General features: G+C 58.9%; 1 protein-coding gene across 1 annotated transcript; it reads left to right on the forward strand.

Annotated features, from left to right (window-relative positions):
- The first annotated feature begins 2,301 nt into the window (after nt 1–2,301).
- STXBP1 (syntaxin binding protein 1) lies at nt 2,302–13,771 on the forward strand. The gene is made up of 18 exons (XM_041406787.1): nt 2,302–2,365; nt 2,496–2,577; nt 3,300–3,376; nt 3,582–3,660; nt 3,767–3,870; nt 4,561–4,709; nt 5,060–5,144; nt 5,313–5,443; nt 5,922–6,029; nt 6,140–6,200; nt 6,769–6,834; nt 6,977–7,057; nt 7,153–7,291; nt 7,446–7,555; nt 7,665–7,766; nt 9,117–9,202; nt 9,853–10,007; nt 12,086–13,771. Exons 1-18 carry the CDS (start codon nt 2,321–2,323, stop codon nt 12,166–12,168), a joined length of 1,743 nt encoding a protein of 580 aa, XP_041262721.1. The 5' UTR covers nt 2,302–2,320; the 3' UTR covers nt 12,169–13,771.
- Nucleotides 13,772–13,843: the final 72 nt, after the last annotated feature.

Raw genomic sequence — 13,843 nt, forward strand, 5'->3', positions numbered from 1 at the left:
GATTTAGGGGATGACACCCTGAACCTACCAAGCTCAGAGAAACCACCCTTAGAAGTGCCCAGCTCCTGCTCTGAGAGGCCCATCCTGGTTCCAGGGTCAGGCTGGGGATGTGACAGCACTTTTTGCAGCTGGGCAGATGCTCCCCCCCTCAAGCATCCTGCATGCAGCCCAACCCATCCCTGTGCAGGAGGGACATGGTGTCCCACAGAGCCACAATGTCCCTGCAGCTGCTGCCGCAGCAAGGACGTGCTGGGGGGGCTGAGGCAGCAATCTGGGAGCCCTTCTTGGGATCTCGTGCCCTTGGGCCCTCTTCCCTCATGGGAACACCATCCCCTGGGCCACAGGATGCTCTTCCCAGCCTCCTTCTGTCCTTCCTTCCCTGTCCTTCCTTCCCGAGCTGGATTTTCATTGCAGGGAGGAGCAGGAATTCTTCCTGGCTGCTGCTTTTTGCTGACCCCCTTCCATGGTGCACCAGCAAGGCACCTGTGCTTTGCTGGGATGGAGCCTGAGGAATGGGATGGGATGAGGATGGAGCCCATGGGACGGGGTGGGATGGGATGGGATGATGGAGCTGATGGGATGAAGATGTAGCCTGTGGGATGGGATGATGGCGCCTGTGGGATGGGGTGAGGATGGAGCCGGTGGGATGGGATGGAGCTGAAGGGATGGGATGGAGCCTGTGGAATGGGATGATGGAGCCTGTGGGATGGGATGAGGATGGGATGGGATGTGGATGGAGCCTGTGGGATAGGATGTGGTGAGGATGGAGCCTGTGGGATGGAGCTGATGGGGTGGGATGATGATGGAGCCTCGGTGCTGCCCTGCAGACAGTGCTGTTGTTGCTGGATGCTCGCTCTGGGGCAGGAGCCACGTGAGCAATGGCAGGAGGAGCAGGGATGTGCTGGCACAGCTCCTTCCCAGCTGTGCCCTGCTGTCAGGGCAGGAGCAGGGAGCAGCACTGGGATGCACGGGCAGCCCTCACTGCCAGCTCTTGTCCACACAGGACAATTCCTGCTGCATTTGGTGGGTGCAGGTGGGCAGCACAGGCACAGGCAGCAGCTTTGCCTGCCCAGTTCAGGTACCCAGGTACCTCCATCCCATCTTCCCAGCCTGGAGCTGCCCTGCTCTCCCCATGGGGAGGCCAAAGGACGTGACCAAGGACAAGGCCAGTGTCCTCCTGGGGCTCCCTGCAGGCAGATTTATTTATTTATTTATTAAGGGCACCTTTAGGCAGGAAAGGTGATGGGTGTGCAGTGCTAGGAATGGCTGTTTGCTCCAGGTTTTGCAGCAGGACAGACAGACAGCAGCACTCAGAGGCTCCTGTGTTATCCCTGTTGGCACCAGTGCCAGCCCTGGACCCTGCTGGGCTTTACCCAGGGAATCAGCACTCATGGGGTGACCCACAGGGAAGGCTCCCAAGGCTGAGGCTGGCAGTGTGACATCCTCACACCTTTGTTTTCTAATTTAGAGACATGTCTTAACTGGATTTTTATTGGGCATTTCCATCCCTGTCCTGGGGACCAGAGCAAACCCTGCAGGGATGAAATCCAGGGCAAAATGCTGTGTGAGGACTTGGCACTGACTCCTTTCCTCAGGCTCAGCTCTGTGAGGGACAGTGGTTCACACACCAGGATCAGAGGGGACCTGCAGAGTTTGGGGGGCACCTCTCTCCCCCAAACCAGATATTTGGGCAGCACTGGCAGCAGGGCAAGGCTTGAACCCCCCTTCCTGCAGCCCGACCTCAAAGGCTGTCCCACTGCCACCTGCTCATGTCCCTGAACTGCATCTCCCAGGGAGCTGGCCCGGGGCAGGAGCAGGGGATTTGGGGGTGGGTGGTCCTGGGGTCCCAGGGGTGCTGCTGTCCTGCCTGGTTGCATAAGCCCAGCAGCCACGGGAGGTGAAATGGGATTGTGAGGGATTACAAGGAACAGGCTCAGGCCGCTTGATTCTTGTTTCTAAAAGGAGCTCTTAAGCTGCTGTTGTTTTCCCAGTACTTTGGATTAGGGCTGAACCTCGTAGGGTGGCCCCCAGGCTCCCCAGAGGGACCCCACAACCAGCCTGGGGTCTGTCTGTGAGTGCCAAGCATGAGAGAAAAACAGGGCTGGGGGGTGACCACCCCTCCCTGGGTACCCCAAAACCATCCCCATCCCCTCCTTCATCCCCAGTTAAGGCACAGTGAGACTGGCACAGTGTGACCCTGCACATGGGTGGGGGTTTGGTGCCCCCAGTGCAGGCCCTGCTGCTGCCAGCAGGCCCTGGGGTGCTGTAGGAGGGGCACTGGGGTCTCACCATTCCCCACATCCTCTTTCTTGCAGAGATTATGCACGATGTGATCCGGAAAGTGAAGAAGAAGGGGGAATGGAAGGTGAGCACCAAAGCCAGGGAGAGCCAGGAGCGGAGGAAGCAGGGAAGGGGGCAGGGTGGGGAAGGTCCTGCTGTGCCCCCAGCTCACAGGGTGCTCACGGGGTGCTCACAGGGTGCTCACCTGTCCCCAGGTGCTGGTGGTGGACCAGCTGAGCATGCGCATGCTCTCGTCCTGCTGCAAGATGACCGACATCATGACAGAGGGCATAACCAGTGAGTTCCCCCTCCCTGCCTCCACGTTCCCTGGGGGAAGAGCCAAATCTCCCTCTGCACCAGGACACCCACAAAGGCATCTCCAGGCTGGCACAGGGCAGTTGGCACAGCCCCCAGCCAGCCCTATCCCACTTGGGATGGAGCCACTCCACCTCCCATCGCCCATGGACAGCTCCTGGTGCCAGGCTGGAGTTCCACAGGTGCCTCCTTGCCTGCTGGGGCTGGAGCAGCCAGAACACCTTGTCTCCTGGCAGTCCTTCAGTTCCAGGAGGGGATCGGGTGTTGGTTTTTATCACCCTGATAATTAAATGGCTCCTTGAAACACTTGGGAAGGAGAAGGAAATGCCAGGCTGGATCCTGGGAGGTGTTGGGGATAGTGGGTTTTTGTCTGGGACAGCAGAGCTTTGTGCTTAGGTGAAAGGGGATGTGAGGATAAACCAAGGAAACAAGAGCAAAGACAGATCCCCTGGGACCTGGCCAGGAGCCCACATGCACAGCTCCAGCAGGGACCACGGGGCTGGGATGGGGTGGGCAGGGGTGCCCAGCTCCTGGGGGGGCAGGGATGAGTGGCTGAGGGTGTTTTGGATGTGGAGGGGCTGCCATGGGAAATCCAGTGGCCGTGGGATACCCAGCCATGACGGGGTGTCCAGCAGCCCTGTGTGGCTGAGTGCCCTGCCCCAGCCCTCCCTGCCATGAGCCCTGATCCCTGTTCTCCCCCCAAGTTGTGGAAGACATCAACAAGCGCCGGGAGCCGCTGCCCAGCCTGGAGGCCGTGTATCTCATCACCCCCTCCGAGAAGGTGAGTGCATGCAGGGCACAGGGACAGGGCCTGTGGCCAGGGTGAGGTGCTGGCACGGGCAGCTGTGCCCATGGGGAGCATCCTGGCTCCAGTGAGGCCGGTGGTGCCAGCAGGATGATGGGATGGAAGCGCAGAGCTTGCCCTGAGCAGGAGGGAGGCTCACAGTGCCATCCTGCCCAGCCCAGCTGCTCCCTCTCTCTTCCAGTCCATCCACTCCCTCATCAATGACTTCAAGGATCCCCCCACCTCCAAGTACAGAGCTGCCCACGTCTTCTTCACTGACTGTGAGTACCCAGAGGGGGGGACAGTCACTGGAACAGTGCCAGCAGGTGGGGAGGGATGAGGGATGGAGAGATGCTGAGCACCACCCTCCTCCTCCTCCCCTCACAGCCTGTCCTGATGCCCTCTTCAACGAGCTGGTGAAATCCCGCGCTGCCAAGGTCATCAAAACCCTGACAGAGATCAACATTGCCTTCCTCCCTTCCGAGTCCCAGGTGAGCTGGGCTGGGCTGCAGGGTGTGGGACAGCCAGGGGGGCTCCAGGTCCCTCTGCAGCCCACAGGGTTTGTGTAACAGCCGTGCACCCCCAGCTGGCTGCTTGCTCTGCCTCCCTGTCTCCTTAGATGACTTCCCGGGCTGATCCCACGGGGGATTTAGCGGGTGCTGTGCCTTGGTCCTGTGCCCACAGCTGTGCTGGCCAGCTCTGCCACCAGCCAAGGACACCAGGGAGCTGGCCCTGGGCCATCTGCCCCTTCAGGGGATGGTGCCAGACCTGCTGGGTGCCATTAACCCTTCAATGCTCAGCATTCCTAGGGAGTGACCTCTTGGCATCTTCACATGGTTTTTACTGGGGCACAGCTGGGGAACAGTGTGTTTCTGCTTGGCCACAGGTCTCTGTTTCCCTGCCTGGGAGCAGGTGACTGCTGAGGGCAGGGGTCTTCTGCCTCCTCTGCCCAGCTGGGAGGGACACATGGATAGGGATCCTACCATGGAGCTGGAGCTGGGGTCCTGGGAGCAGGAAATTCTGAGGGATGCCCTGAGCATGGCTGAGCTCCAGCTGCTTGGTCCCAGGCTCAGCTGGGTCCATCTGGGCATGAATCTGGTTTCCAAACCCAGCTGGGGTAGGGCAGCTCTCCTGCAGGCAGGCATCCCTCCCCTCTGACCTCCCTGCCTCTGCACCCCCAGGTTTATTCTCTGGATTCAGCTGACTCCTTCCAAAGCTTTTACAGCCCACACAAGGCCCAGATGAAGAACCCGATCCTGGAGCGCCTGGCAGAGCAGATTGCCACGCTCTGTGCCACCCTGAAGGAGTACCCAGCCGTGCGGTACCGCGGGTAAGGCCAGCATGGGCAGCCAGGGGCATGGATGGGGCCAGCGTGGGCATCCAGGGGCATGAATGGGGCTGCTGTGCCCAGTGCTGGTTAGAGCGTGGGGTGGCCTGGACAGACAGCCATGCTCAGTTTAAACAGGCTCAGACTTGATCTGGGGAGCTGAGGGGGTTGGAACCCTGAAATCTTAAGTGGCACCAGGGCAAAGTGGAGCTGGTGGAGGAGAGGTGGGAGTGGGCAACAAAACCTGCTCGGGTCCCTGCTCTCCCGTCAGCCAAGGATGTTGCACAGGGAAGCCAACATCTCCTCCCTATGCCATGCCCTGTGGGGCTGAGCTGTCCCCCTGCCTCCCCCAGGGATTACAAGGACAATGCCATGCTGGCACAGCTCATCCAGGACAAGCTGGACGCCTACAAGGCCGATGACCCCACCATGGGTGAGGTGAGTGCTGCTGGCAGCCCGGGGGAGGGTACTGGGGTGATGCTTCACTCCTGCAGTCCTGCTTGAACTCTGCCCTGTGGCAGCCACAGACCCTGAGTGGGGACCCCAGAGCAGCTGTGGGGCTGAGGGAGCCCCAGGCCAGTGCTGATGGCTCTGCTGTGTCCGCAGGGTCCGGACAAGGCTCGCTCCCAGCTGCTCATCCTGGACCGTGGCTTTGACCCCGCGTCCCCAGTGCTGCACGAGCTGACCTTCCAGGCCATGAGCTACGACCTGCTGCCCATCGAGAACGATGTCTACAAGTGAGTGCAGTGCATCCCCAGCCCTCTGTGACAGCCCTGAGGTCAATCCTAGAGCAGCAGCTGGGAGCTCAGCATCCCTGCATCCACTGGGTCCTGCATGCACTGGGTCCTGCATCCACTGAATCCTCCATCCACTGGGTCCTGCATCCACTCTGGGTCCTCCATCCTTTGGGTCCTCCATCCATTGCCATCCTCCAGAAGGCCTCCACTGGGAGACACCAGTGCTGCACTCTGGCAGCCCTGGTAGGCAGGACAGGGACTAAAAGGGCTTTCCCAGCCTTCAGCCCTCAGCCCCTTGCCAACATTTTGGAGTTGAAAGGGTCCAAGAGGGGAAGAGGTCAATCCCAGCTGAAATCACTTCGCTACTGGCACAGCCAGGAAGAGCCATCGTGTCCCCCACCTCCCTAAACCCAGCAGTGAGGGGGCTGTGTGTGCCCTCAGCCCTGTCCCCCCTGTGACATCCCTCCCCTCACCCCAGGTACGAGACCAGTGGCATCGGTGAGGCCCGGATCAAGGAGGTTCTCCTGGATGAGGATGATGACCTGTGGGTCACCCTGCGCCACAAACACATCGCCGAGGTGTCCCAGTGAGTGGCCCTGGTTTGCTGGCTGGGTGGGACACTGGCTTGGCATTGCCACCCAGCCCACTGTGAGGGTCCCCTCCCCACTCACAGCTCTGCCCTCCTCCTCTCTCCAGGGAGGTGACCCGGTCCCTGAAGGAGTTTTCTTCCAGCAAGAGGATGAACACGGGTGACAAGGTGACCTGATGCATGCACCGAGCTGGGGACGGGCTCAGCCACGGGCTGTGTCTCCTGGGGACACTGTGCCAAGGAAGAAGGGTGGTCAGGTTCCTGGCAGGGGGAGATGGCTGTGGGATGCCAGCCCTACACCTGGGGCTGGATAATGGGGTGCTGTGGGAGAGCTCTGCACCCAGCGATCAGTTTGCCCTCAGCAGAGGGTCTGTGCACCTCCTTCAGCAGCTGCTCTGTCCCCGTTCCCTGAGTTGGTGGCAGTGAGGGGACCCTGGTGGCATTAGGCTGTAAAGGTGGCCAGGAGCTGAAAGGACCATCTGAGCCCCAGCCAGGCACATGAGGCTCCCAGAGGGAGATCCTCAGGGGGTTTCACACCACCACAGCCCAGTTTGCAGAGCTGCACACCCCTCCTGCCTCAGCTTCAGGGGAGGAGACCTGGCAGTGACACATCAGGTGTCACCAAACCCCCACAGGGGGCTCACGTGGGGACAGAAGTCCTTGGCAGGGTCATCCCCTCTCTGCTGGTGGCCCCCAGGTCCCTAAGGGTGAGTGACCATGTCCCCTTCCCTCACAGACCACCATGAGGGACCTGTCCCAGATGCTGAAGAAGATGCCGCAGTACCAGAAGGAGCTCAGCAAGGTAAGGGGAGGGGACATTGTGTGTTCAGTGACTGAGCCCACCTGGGAGCAGGAGGTGGCAGCTCTCCCCTGGCCATGGGTGGTGGCACAGGGACCCTCAGCTGCTGCCAGCCCTGCAGAGGTGACCACTCTTGTGTCCCCAGTACTCGACCCACCTGCACCTGGCTGAGGACTGCATGAAGCACTACCAGGGCACTGTGGACAAGCTGTGCCGAGTTGAGCAGGTACCAGAGAGCTCCCCACATTGCCACGGGAACACAGGGGGTGCAGCTCCACCCTCCTCCCACATGGAGTGGTGGTGAGCACGTGTTCCCTGCAGGACCTGGCCATGGGCACTGATGCTGAAGGTGAGAAGATCAAGGACCCCATGAGGGCCATTGTCCCCATCCTGCTGGATGGCAATGTCAGCACCTATGACAAGATCCGCATCATCTTGCTCTACATCTTCCTGAAGAACGGTGAGGAGCAGGGCTGTGGGCAGGCAGATCCAGGTTTGGCCAGGACAATCCAGCTCTGCCTCCCTGACCAGGCTGAGTGTCCTGAGGTGGCAGCAGAGGGGCTGTGTCCCCTCTGAGACATTCCTGAGAAGAACACCCCCTGTTGCATTCCCAGGAATCACCGAGGAGAACCTGAACAAGCTGATCCAGCACGCTCAGATCCCGGCAGAGGACAGCGAGATCATCACCAACATGGCCCACCTCGGGGTGCCCATCATCACAGACGTGAGTGTCCTCCTCCCCTGCCCCTGCCCCTCTGCTCTGTCCCCCCGGGGTGGCTTGGGGTGTCCCTGGTGCTGCTGTGGCTCAGGGTGTCCCTGTGCTCTGTGCCCAGTCCACGCTGCGCCGCCGGAGCAAGCCGGAGCGCAAGGAGCGCATCAGCGAGCAGACCTACCAGCTGTCCCGGTGGACCCCGGTGATCAAGGACATCATGGAGGTGAGCCAGCAGCCAGGACAGATCTGGGGGGCAGGACAGGGAGTTCCTGAGCCACCCAGGAAGGGACCTGCCCAGAGCTGGGTGCTCCCAGCCCAGACTCTGACACTTCTCTGAACAGGTGTCCTCCAGGCTGCTCCCTGCCTGGGCTTGCAGTACAGTTGGGATATTTTGGGAGGCTTTCCTGGCCCCAGGTAGGGTGCACAGAATCACAGAATGTGATGAGTTGGAAGGGATACCAAGGAACATCAAATCCAGCCCCTGGCCCTGCACAATCCCACCCTGTGGCCCCAGTTCTGCCAGGGAGGAACACAGCCTGGGATTAAATCACTGCCTGGTTGGGGACAGGATCTCCACTTGCTGAAAAGGGATGGGAAACTCAACTGGTTCTCCATGAACGCAGGGAATCAGAATATCACAGAATTTCCTGAGCTGGAAGGGACCCACCAGGATCACCCAGCCCAGCCCCTGTCCCTGCCCAAACCAACCCCACCAAGCCCACCCTGGGCATCCCTGGCAGCGCTGTCCAAAGGCTCCTGGAGCTCTGGCAGCCTCGGGGCCGTGCCCATTCCCTGGGGAGCCTGGGCAGTGCCAGCACCCTCTGGGGGAAGAGCCTTGCCCTGATCTCCAGCCTGAGCTGCCCTGGCCCAGCCCGAGCCGTGCCCTGGCTCCTGTCCCTGTCCCAGAGCAGAGATGGGAGCTGCTCCTTCTCTTTCCCTCCTGAGGAAGTTTCAGGCTGCAGTGAGGTCTCCCCTCAGTCTTCATGCCCAGCTTGCCCAGCATCCCTGGATTACAAATGCAGTAACAGCTTGGTTGTATGGTTGGCTGGTTGTATGTGTGCCACTGTGGCCACCAAGGTTGGGTGGCCTTGTCAAAGCCTTGCCCATGTTCCAGCAGAGCCAGGGGACAGGCATGGCTCTGTACAGCTGTGTCTGTGTCCTCAGGAGCTGTCCCAGGAGCTCTGCACTGGGATAGCCCTGGCTCAGACCAGCAGAGCCACAGCTCCCTCGGGTCCCAAAAGCACAGAGCTCAGGTTTTCCTTTGTCACAACCCCCCCACAGGGTGGCTGCACCCCCAGGACACCCCTCAGCCTCACCTCCAGGACAGAGGGGCCTGCCCAGGCCAGCAGCACCTCAGCAAGGTGTCCCAGGTGGCACTGACCGTGGGTGACAGTGACCCTGGCAGCAGGTGCCTCATGCTGGAGGGGGATCCCAGGCTGGAACCTCCAGCTCAGCACCTGCTCCTGAGCTTCTCAGGGGGGGGAATCCTGGGCACAGCCTCCAGAGAGGTTGTGGGGCCTGGGGCTGTGGCTGGCTCCTCGCTGACCCCGGGCCTGTGGCTGTCTGCCCTCAGGATGCCATCGATGACAAGCTGGACACCAAGCACTACCCGTACATCTCCACCCGCTCCTCCGCCTCCTTCAGCACCACTGCCGTCAGGTGGGTGCCCCTCCTGCCCTGTCCGTGCCCTCCTGCTCACTGTCAGCATCCATCGCACACAGCCCCAGGGGCTGCAGCCAGCAGCAGCTCTGGGGGCTGCTTGGAGGGCATCGTGCCTCTGTTTCCCCTCAAGCATTTCATGTCTGCATTCCTTTGAGGCACTCCGGGTCTCAGTTTCCCTCCAGACAACCTGTGCCTCTGTATCCCTTTAGGAATCCCTTGTCTCAGTTTCCTTCAGGCACCCTGTGCCTCAGTTTCCCTTCAGGCACCCTTTATGTCCATTTTTCTTTAGGCATTGTGCTCCAGTTTCCCTACAGATATCCTGTGTCTGTGTTTCCCCTTAGCAATCCTGTGCCTTCATTTCCCTTCAGGCATCCCATTCCTCAGTTTCCCTCCAGACATCCTGTGCTTCTGTTCCCCTGTAGGAATCCCATGCCTCAGTTTCCCTTTAGGAACCCCATTCCTCATTTTCCCTTCAGACACCTTGTGCCTCAGTTTCCCTCCATGCATCCCGTGCCTCAGTTTCCCTCGCTGTAACAGCGAGCAGCACTCGTGGCTGGAACACTGACTTGCCCTGCTGTAACAGCAATGTCTGTGTGATTAAACTGAGATGTGGTACCTGTCCTTCACCCTCCTCTTCCTCTCCTCAGTGCCCGCTACGGCCACTGGCACAAGAACAAGGCCCCCGGCGAGTACCGGAGCGGGCCCCGCCTCATCATCTTCATCCTGGGCGGGGTGAGCATGAACGAGATGCGCTGCGCCTACGAGGTGACACAAGCCAGCGGCAAGTGGGAGGTGCTAATAGGTGAGTGGTGGCCCCGGGGCTGGCCCCTCCCGCTGGCTGCTCATCCCACGCTCCATCCCGCAAGTTCCCGGCTCCAGACGCCTGCGGGAGCTGGAACTCTGCGGAAAGGTTTTGTCCGGACATCTCTTGTCGCCCCTGTGTGTCCCCTCCTTCCCCATCTGGGTCATGTCACTCCAAACATCCTCGTTTTTGCTTCCATTTTTTCACATCTCCTGGCTGGTGTTGTCTGAGCAGGGCTGGGTGAGAGGGGAGGAGGTTTGGCAGCCCGGATTGCTCCTCGGTTCTGGGGTCATTACAGGAAGAAAAGTGCAAAATAAAGAGGGGTGCAAACAGGAACCAGGTTTTTCAGGGTCATGCAACAAGACATGGTCAGGGCCAGCTCCCATCTCTGCTCCCAGGGGAGCTGTGGGTCAGGCACAGAGGACACAGTGGGTGCTCTACCAGCAAGGATCTGTTAAGGTCTCTAAAATTCCACTGGGAAGCACAGCTTGGATACACACCTTGTAGGGCACAGGCAGATGTCCTTCACCATCTGATCTGATGCCTGGTGGAGCCCATCCCCAGCATCTCTTCTGCTCCTTGGGAGCAGCATCCCAGTCTCCATCACCTCCTGCTGGCCCAGATGTGTCCCTGTCACAGGACACCCATTCCAGCTCCATCCTGCCTGTCACCATCTCATCCCTCCAGGGTGCATCCCCTGCATGCGCCTCCGAAGCTCCGGGCTCCACCTGCCTCCTTCCTCTTCCTCCCCCAGAGGCAGCTGCTGGTGGTGGTGGGGGAGCCTCGGCACAGCCATCAGCCCCGCTCTGTTCTCCTGCAGGTTCTACTCACATTCTCACTCCCACCAAATTTCTCATGGACCTGAGGCACCCCGACTTCAGGGACTCCACTAGGGTATCATTTGAGGATCAGGCTCCAGCAATGGAGTGAGCCAAAGAAACCAAGTAAAGGCAGCTTACTAATGAAAAAGAAACTCTTCCTCCCGAAGGGTTTTCTTTGATTCTTCTGTTCCTCCTTTTTAAAATTGTTGTTTTGGGGTTTGTTGGGTTCTCTGATTAGAAAATGCTTGCGGTTCCTCCGAGCAGGTGGAAAAGCACCCGGCGTCGCTCCATCACCCCTCAGCCATGTCCCCTGTCCGGCTCCTTCATGCCATGAGCTCCCCCTCACCAGGGCCAGAGGGGTCAGGGTCCTGCCTGCCCCACGGAGGGGTCCCAGGGCCGGGCAGGGGGACAGAGCTCCCAAATTCTGCCCTGGGAGCGGCTGGAGTGGGGCTGGGGGAGAGGGGCAGCAGTGGAGACCCCAGCACTCATCCTGGTCCATCCCCCTGGGCTGGGCACTGCTGGGACCTCCCAGCTCTGGGGTTCCCTGGGGTTGTAGTCTCACTCAGCTCAGGTTTGCTCTTGGATAGGCAGGAGCCTCGTTGGCGTTGCAGACCCCCAAACCCTGCCTTGGGGTTCAGCTCCTGCTGGTTTCACCAGTGAGTGCCATGCCAGCATGCCCTGTGTGCTGGTGTCTGCAGTGCCAAGGTGACTGTGGGGCTGAGCTGGTGTGGGCAGCATGGTGGGATCCCCACTGGCACCGTGCTGGGGGACCCCCGAGCGAGGGGCAGCGGAAGGCGAGAGCCTTTTGTTTTCCTTGTCCCGTCCCACCCCTCCCGGCCACCTTTGTCCCCAGGATGCTCTGTGCAGGTTGAGGACTTGGGAAAGGTCCCTCCACGCTGGCTGTTCCCTGCATCCCCCATCCCTGCACCCAGCAGTGCCTCCTGCATCCCCCGTGGGTCCTGCGGTGACCCCAATGCCACAACCCCCTGCACCGGCACCTCCGGGCCCCTGCCTCATCCCGCCAGCTCCATCCCTCGCCTCCATTCCTCCTGTCGGTCCTTTTCCCGTTCTCCCTGCCCCCACAGCCCACCCCGTCCCCATAGACTGCATTTCCTCGCAAGCATTTCCAGCGGTGCGGGGCTGGCGCCGCCAGGTAAGGGGGACCCGGGACAGCGGGGACGGGCCGGGACACAGCAGGGGGGTCCCAAAGCCGTCACTGATCCATCCCCTTGCACCCCTTCTCCTCTGCTCCCACAGGGTCCACGCACATCCTCACCCCACAGAAACTGCTGGACACGCTGAAGAAACTCAATAAAACAGAGGAAGAGAGCAGCAGTTAAAAGGAAACGCTGTCACCACTCGATGCCAACCCACGTCCCCGCTGGGCGCCCGGCCCCGGGTGCCACCCTGCACCCAGTGGGCCCAGCTTCTCTCTTGTTCTTGTGTTGATCCCCCCTCTCCCCTCCCAGCGCCTCCCCCATCTCATTTTATCCACAGGGAGGGGATAACAGCCAAAAAAAAAAATAATATATATATATATATTAAGAAAATGGATGCATTGTGTTTAAGAGAAAAAGGAAAAAAAAAATCTATATATTTGTAGCTGCAGCTGTGGGAAGCGCCCAGGAGCTCATTGCTGAGTAACCATCTGCCCATTGCTAGTGAATATGGTGGGAAAAATGACAGAAAACCACATTTTTTTGGGGAATGCTCTTCACTGGGGTCTTGTGTGGATGGGAGGACAGATGGACGGACATCCCACACTGCTCCAGCCACTGCTCAGGCTGGCACCACCATCTATCCCATGGCTTTTGGGGCAGTGGGTGCTCCTGCCAGATGTGCGTGCCAACATCTGGGTGGGATTTTGGGATGGGGGTGGTGTGGGAGTGCAGCCAGGACGCTTCACACCGTGGAAATTCCCATGTGAAAAGGGACCAAACCGGTCAGAACTGAGAGCTGGGGCCCGTCTGCTTGCACAGCCCTGCTGCAGCCCTTCCTCCCTCTGGGAATTCCTTCAAAAATATATATATATAAAATTAAAAGCTATTTTATATATATATATATATATATTTGTGCTATCTCTCCATGGATACCTCTCCATCCATCCCCATGGGAGCTCGGTGCCTGTGCCCAGCTCCGCTCGTGTCGTCCCGTGGTGAAGCGTTTCTGAGCGTGCCGTCGCCCTGAGACCCCCCCAAAACCCTCTGGGCCCTCCCCAAAAACCCTCCGGGCCCTCCTCAAAAACCCTCTGGGGCCCCCAAACCCTCCAGGCCCCCCCAAGCCCTCTGGACTCTGTGTATATTAATGACTGTGTCTTGTGACGTTCTTACGAGCTTGGTGTATAGTGATTTCCCCAAACTCTGATTTTAGTTGGGTTTTTATTTGACGCCCCTGGATTGCCCCCTGTCCCTTGCCTTTAGATGCACTGCAATATTTTGGGGTCTATGGTTTTGTTCTGTTCCCCCTGGAGGCTGTGACCCCCCTTTTCCTACCCTAAAATTGCTCTTTCTTGCCTCGTTGGTGGTTAGCCCCCCCCTTTCCCTTCCCTTCCCGTCTGCTCCTTGCCCATAAAGTTAAATATATATTTTTAGGGCAAAGGCTGTATCATTGCACTGATATTTGTTGGTTCCCCTTTGGTCTCCTAGCCCGTTTCTGTTCCTCTTTGGTTTAGCAATGCAAATGCTTCAGGATCTTGTATGTTGGACATTATTATTATTATTATTATTTTTTCTGTTACAGTTATTTATATAAAATAATTTATCAAAAAGGAAAACTTTAAAAAAAATTAATCTAGTCTGTCTTGGAACTTGTTTACCTTGAAATTACTGGAATCTAAATGTTTGAAAGTGTTGAAGCACAAACATGTATCATCTCTGTATATCTGTTCTTCTGTACTAAAGCACTCGAGTGACTAAATAAAAGCGATCTCCATCCCTAGTGCAACTGGGGCTGTGCTCTGCTGCTCCCTCAGGCCCAGGAAAACAGGGAAAAGGCATGGGAAAATATTCCCTCCAA

This window comes from Onychostruthus taczanowskii, unplaced genomic scaffold (assembly GCF_017590055.1).
Source record: "Onychostruthus taczanowskii isolate IOZ18803 unplaced genomic scaffold, ASM1759005v1 scaffold25, whole genome shotgun sequence".
Lineage (NCBI taxonomy): Eukaryota > Metazoa > Chordata > Aves > Passeriformes > Passeridae > Onychostruthus > Onychostruthus taczanowskii.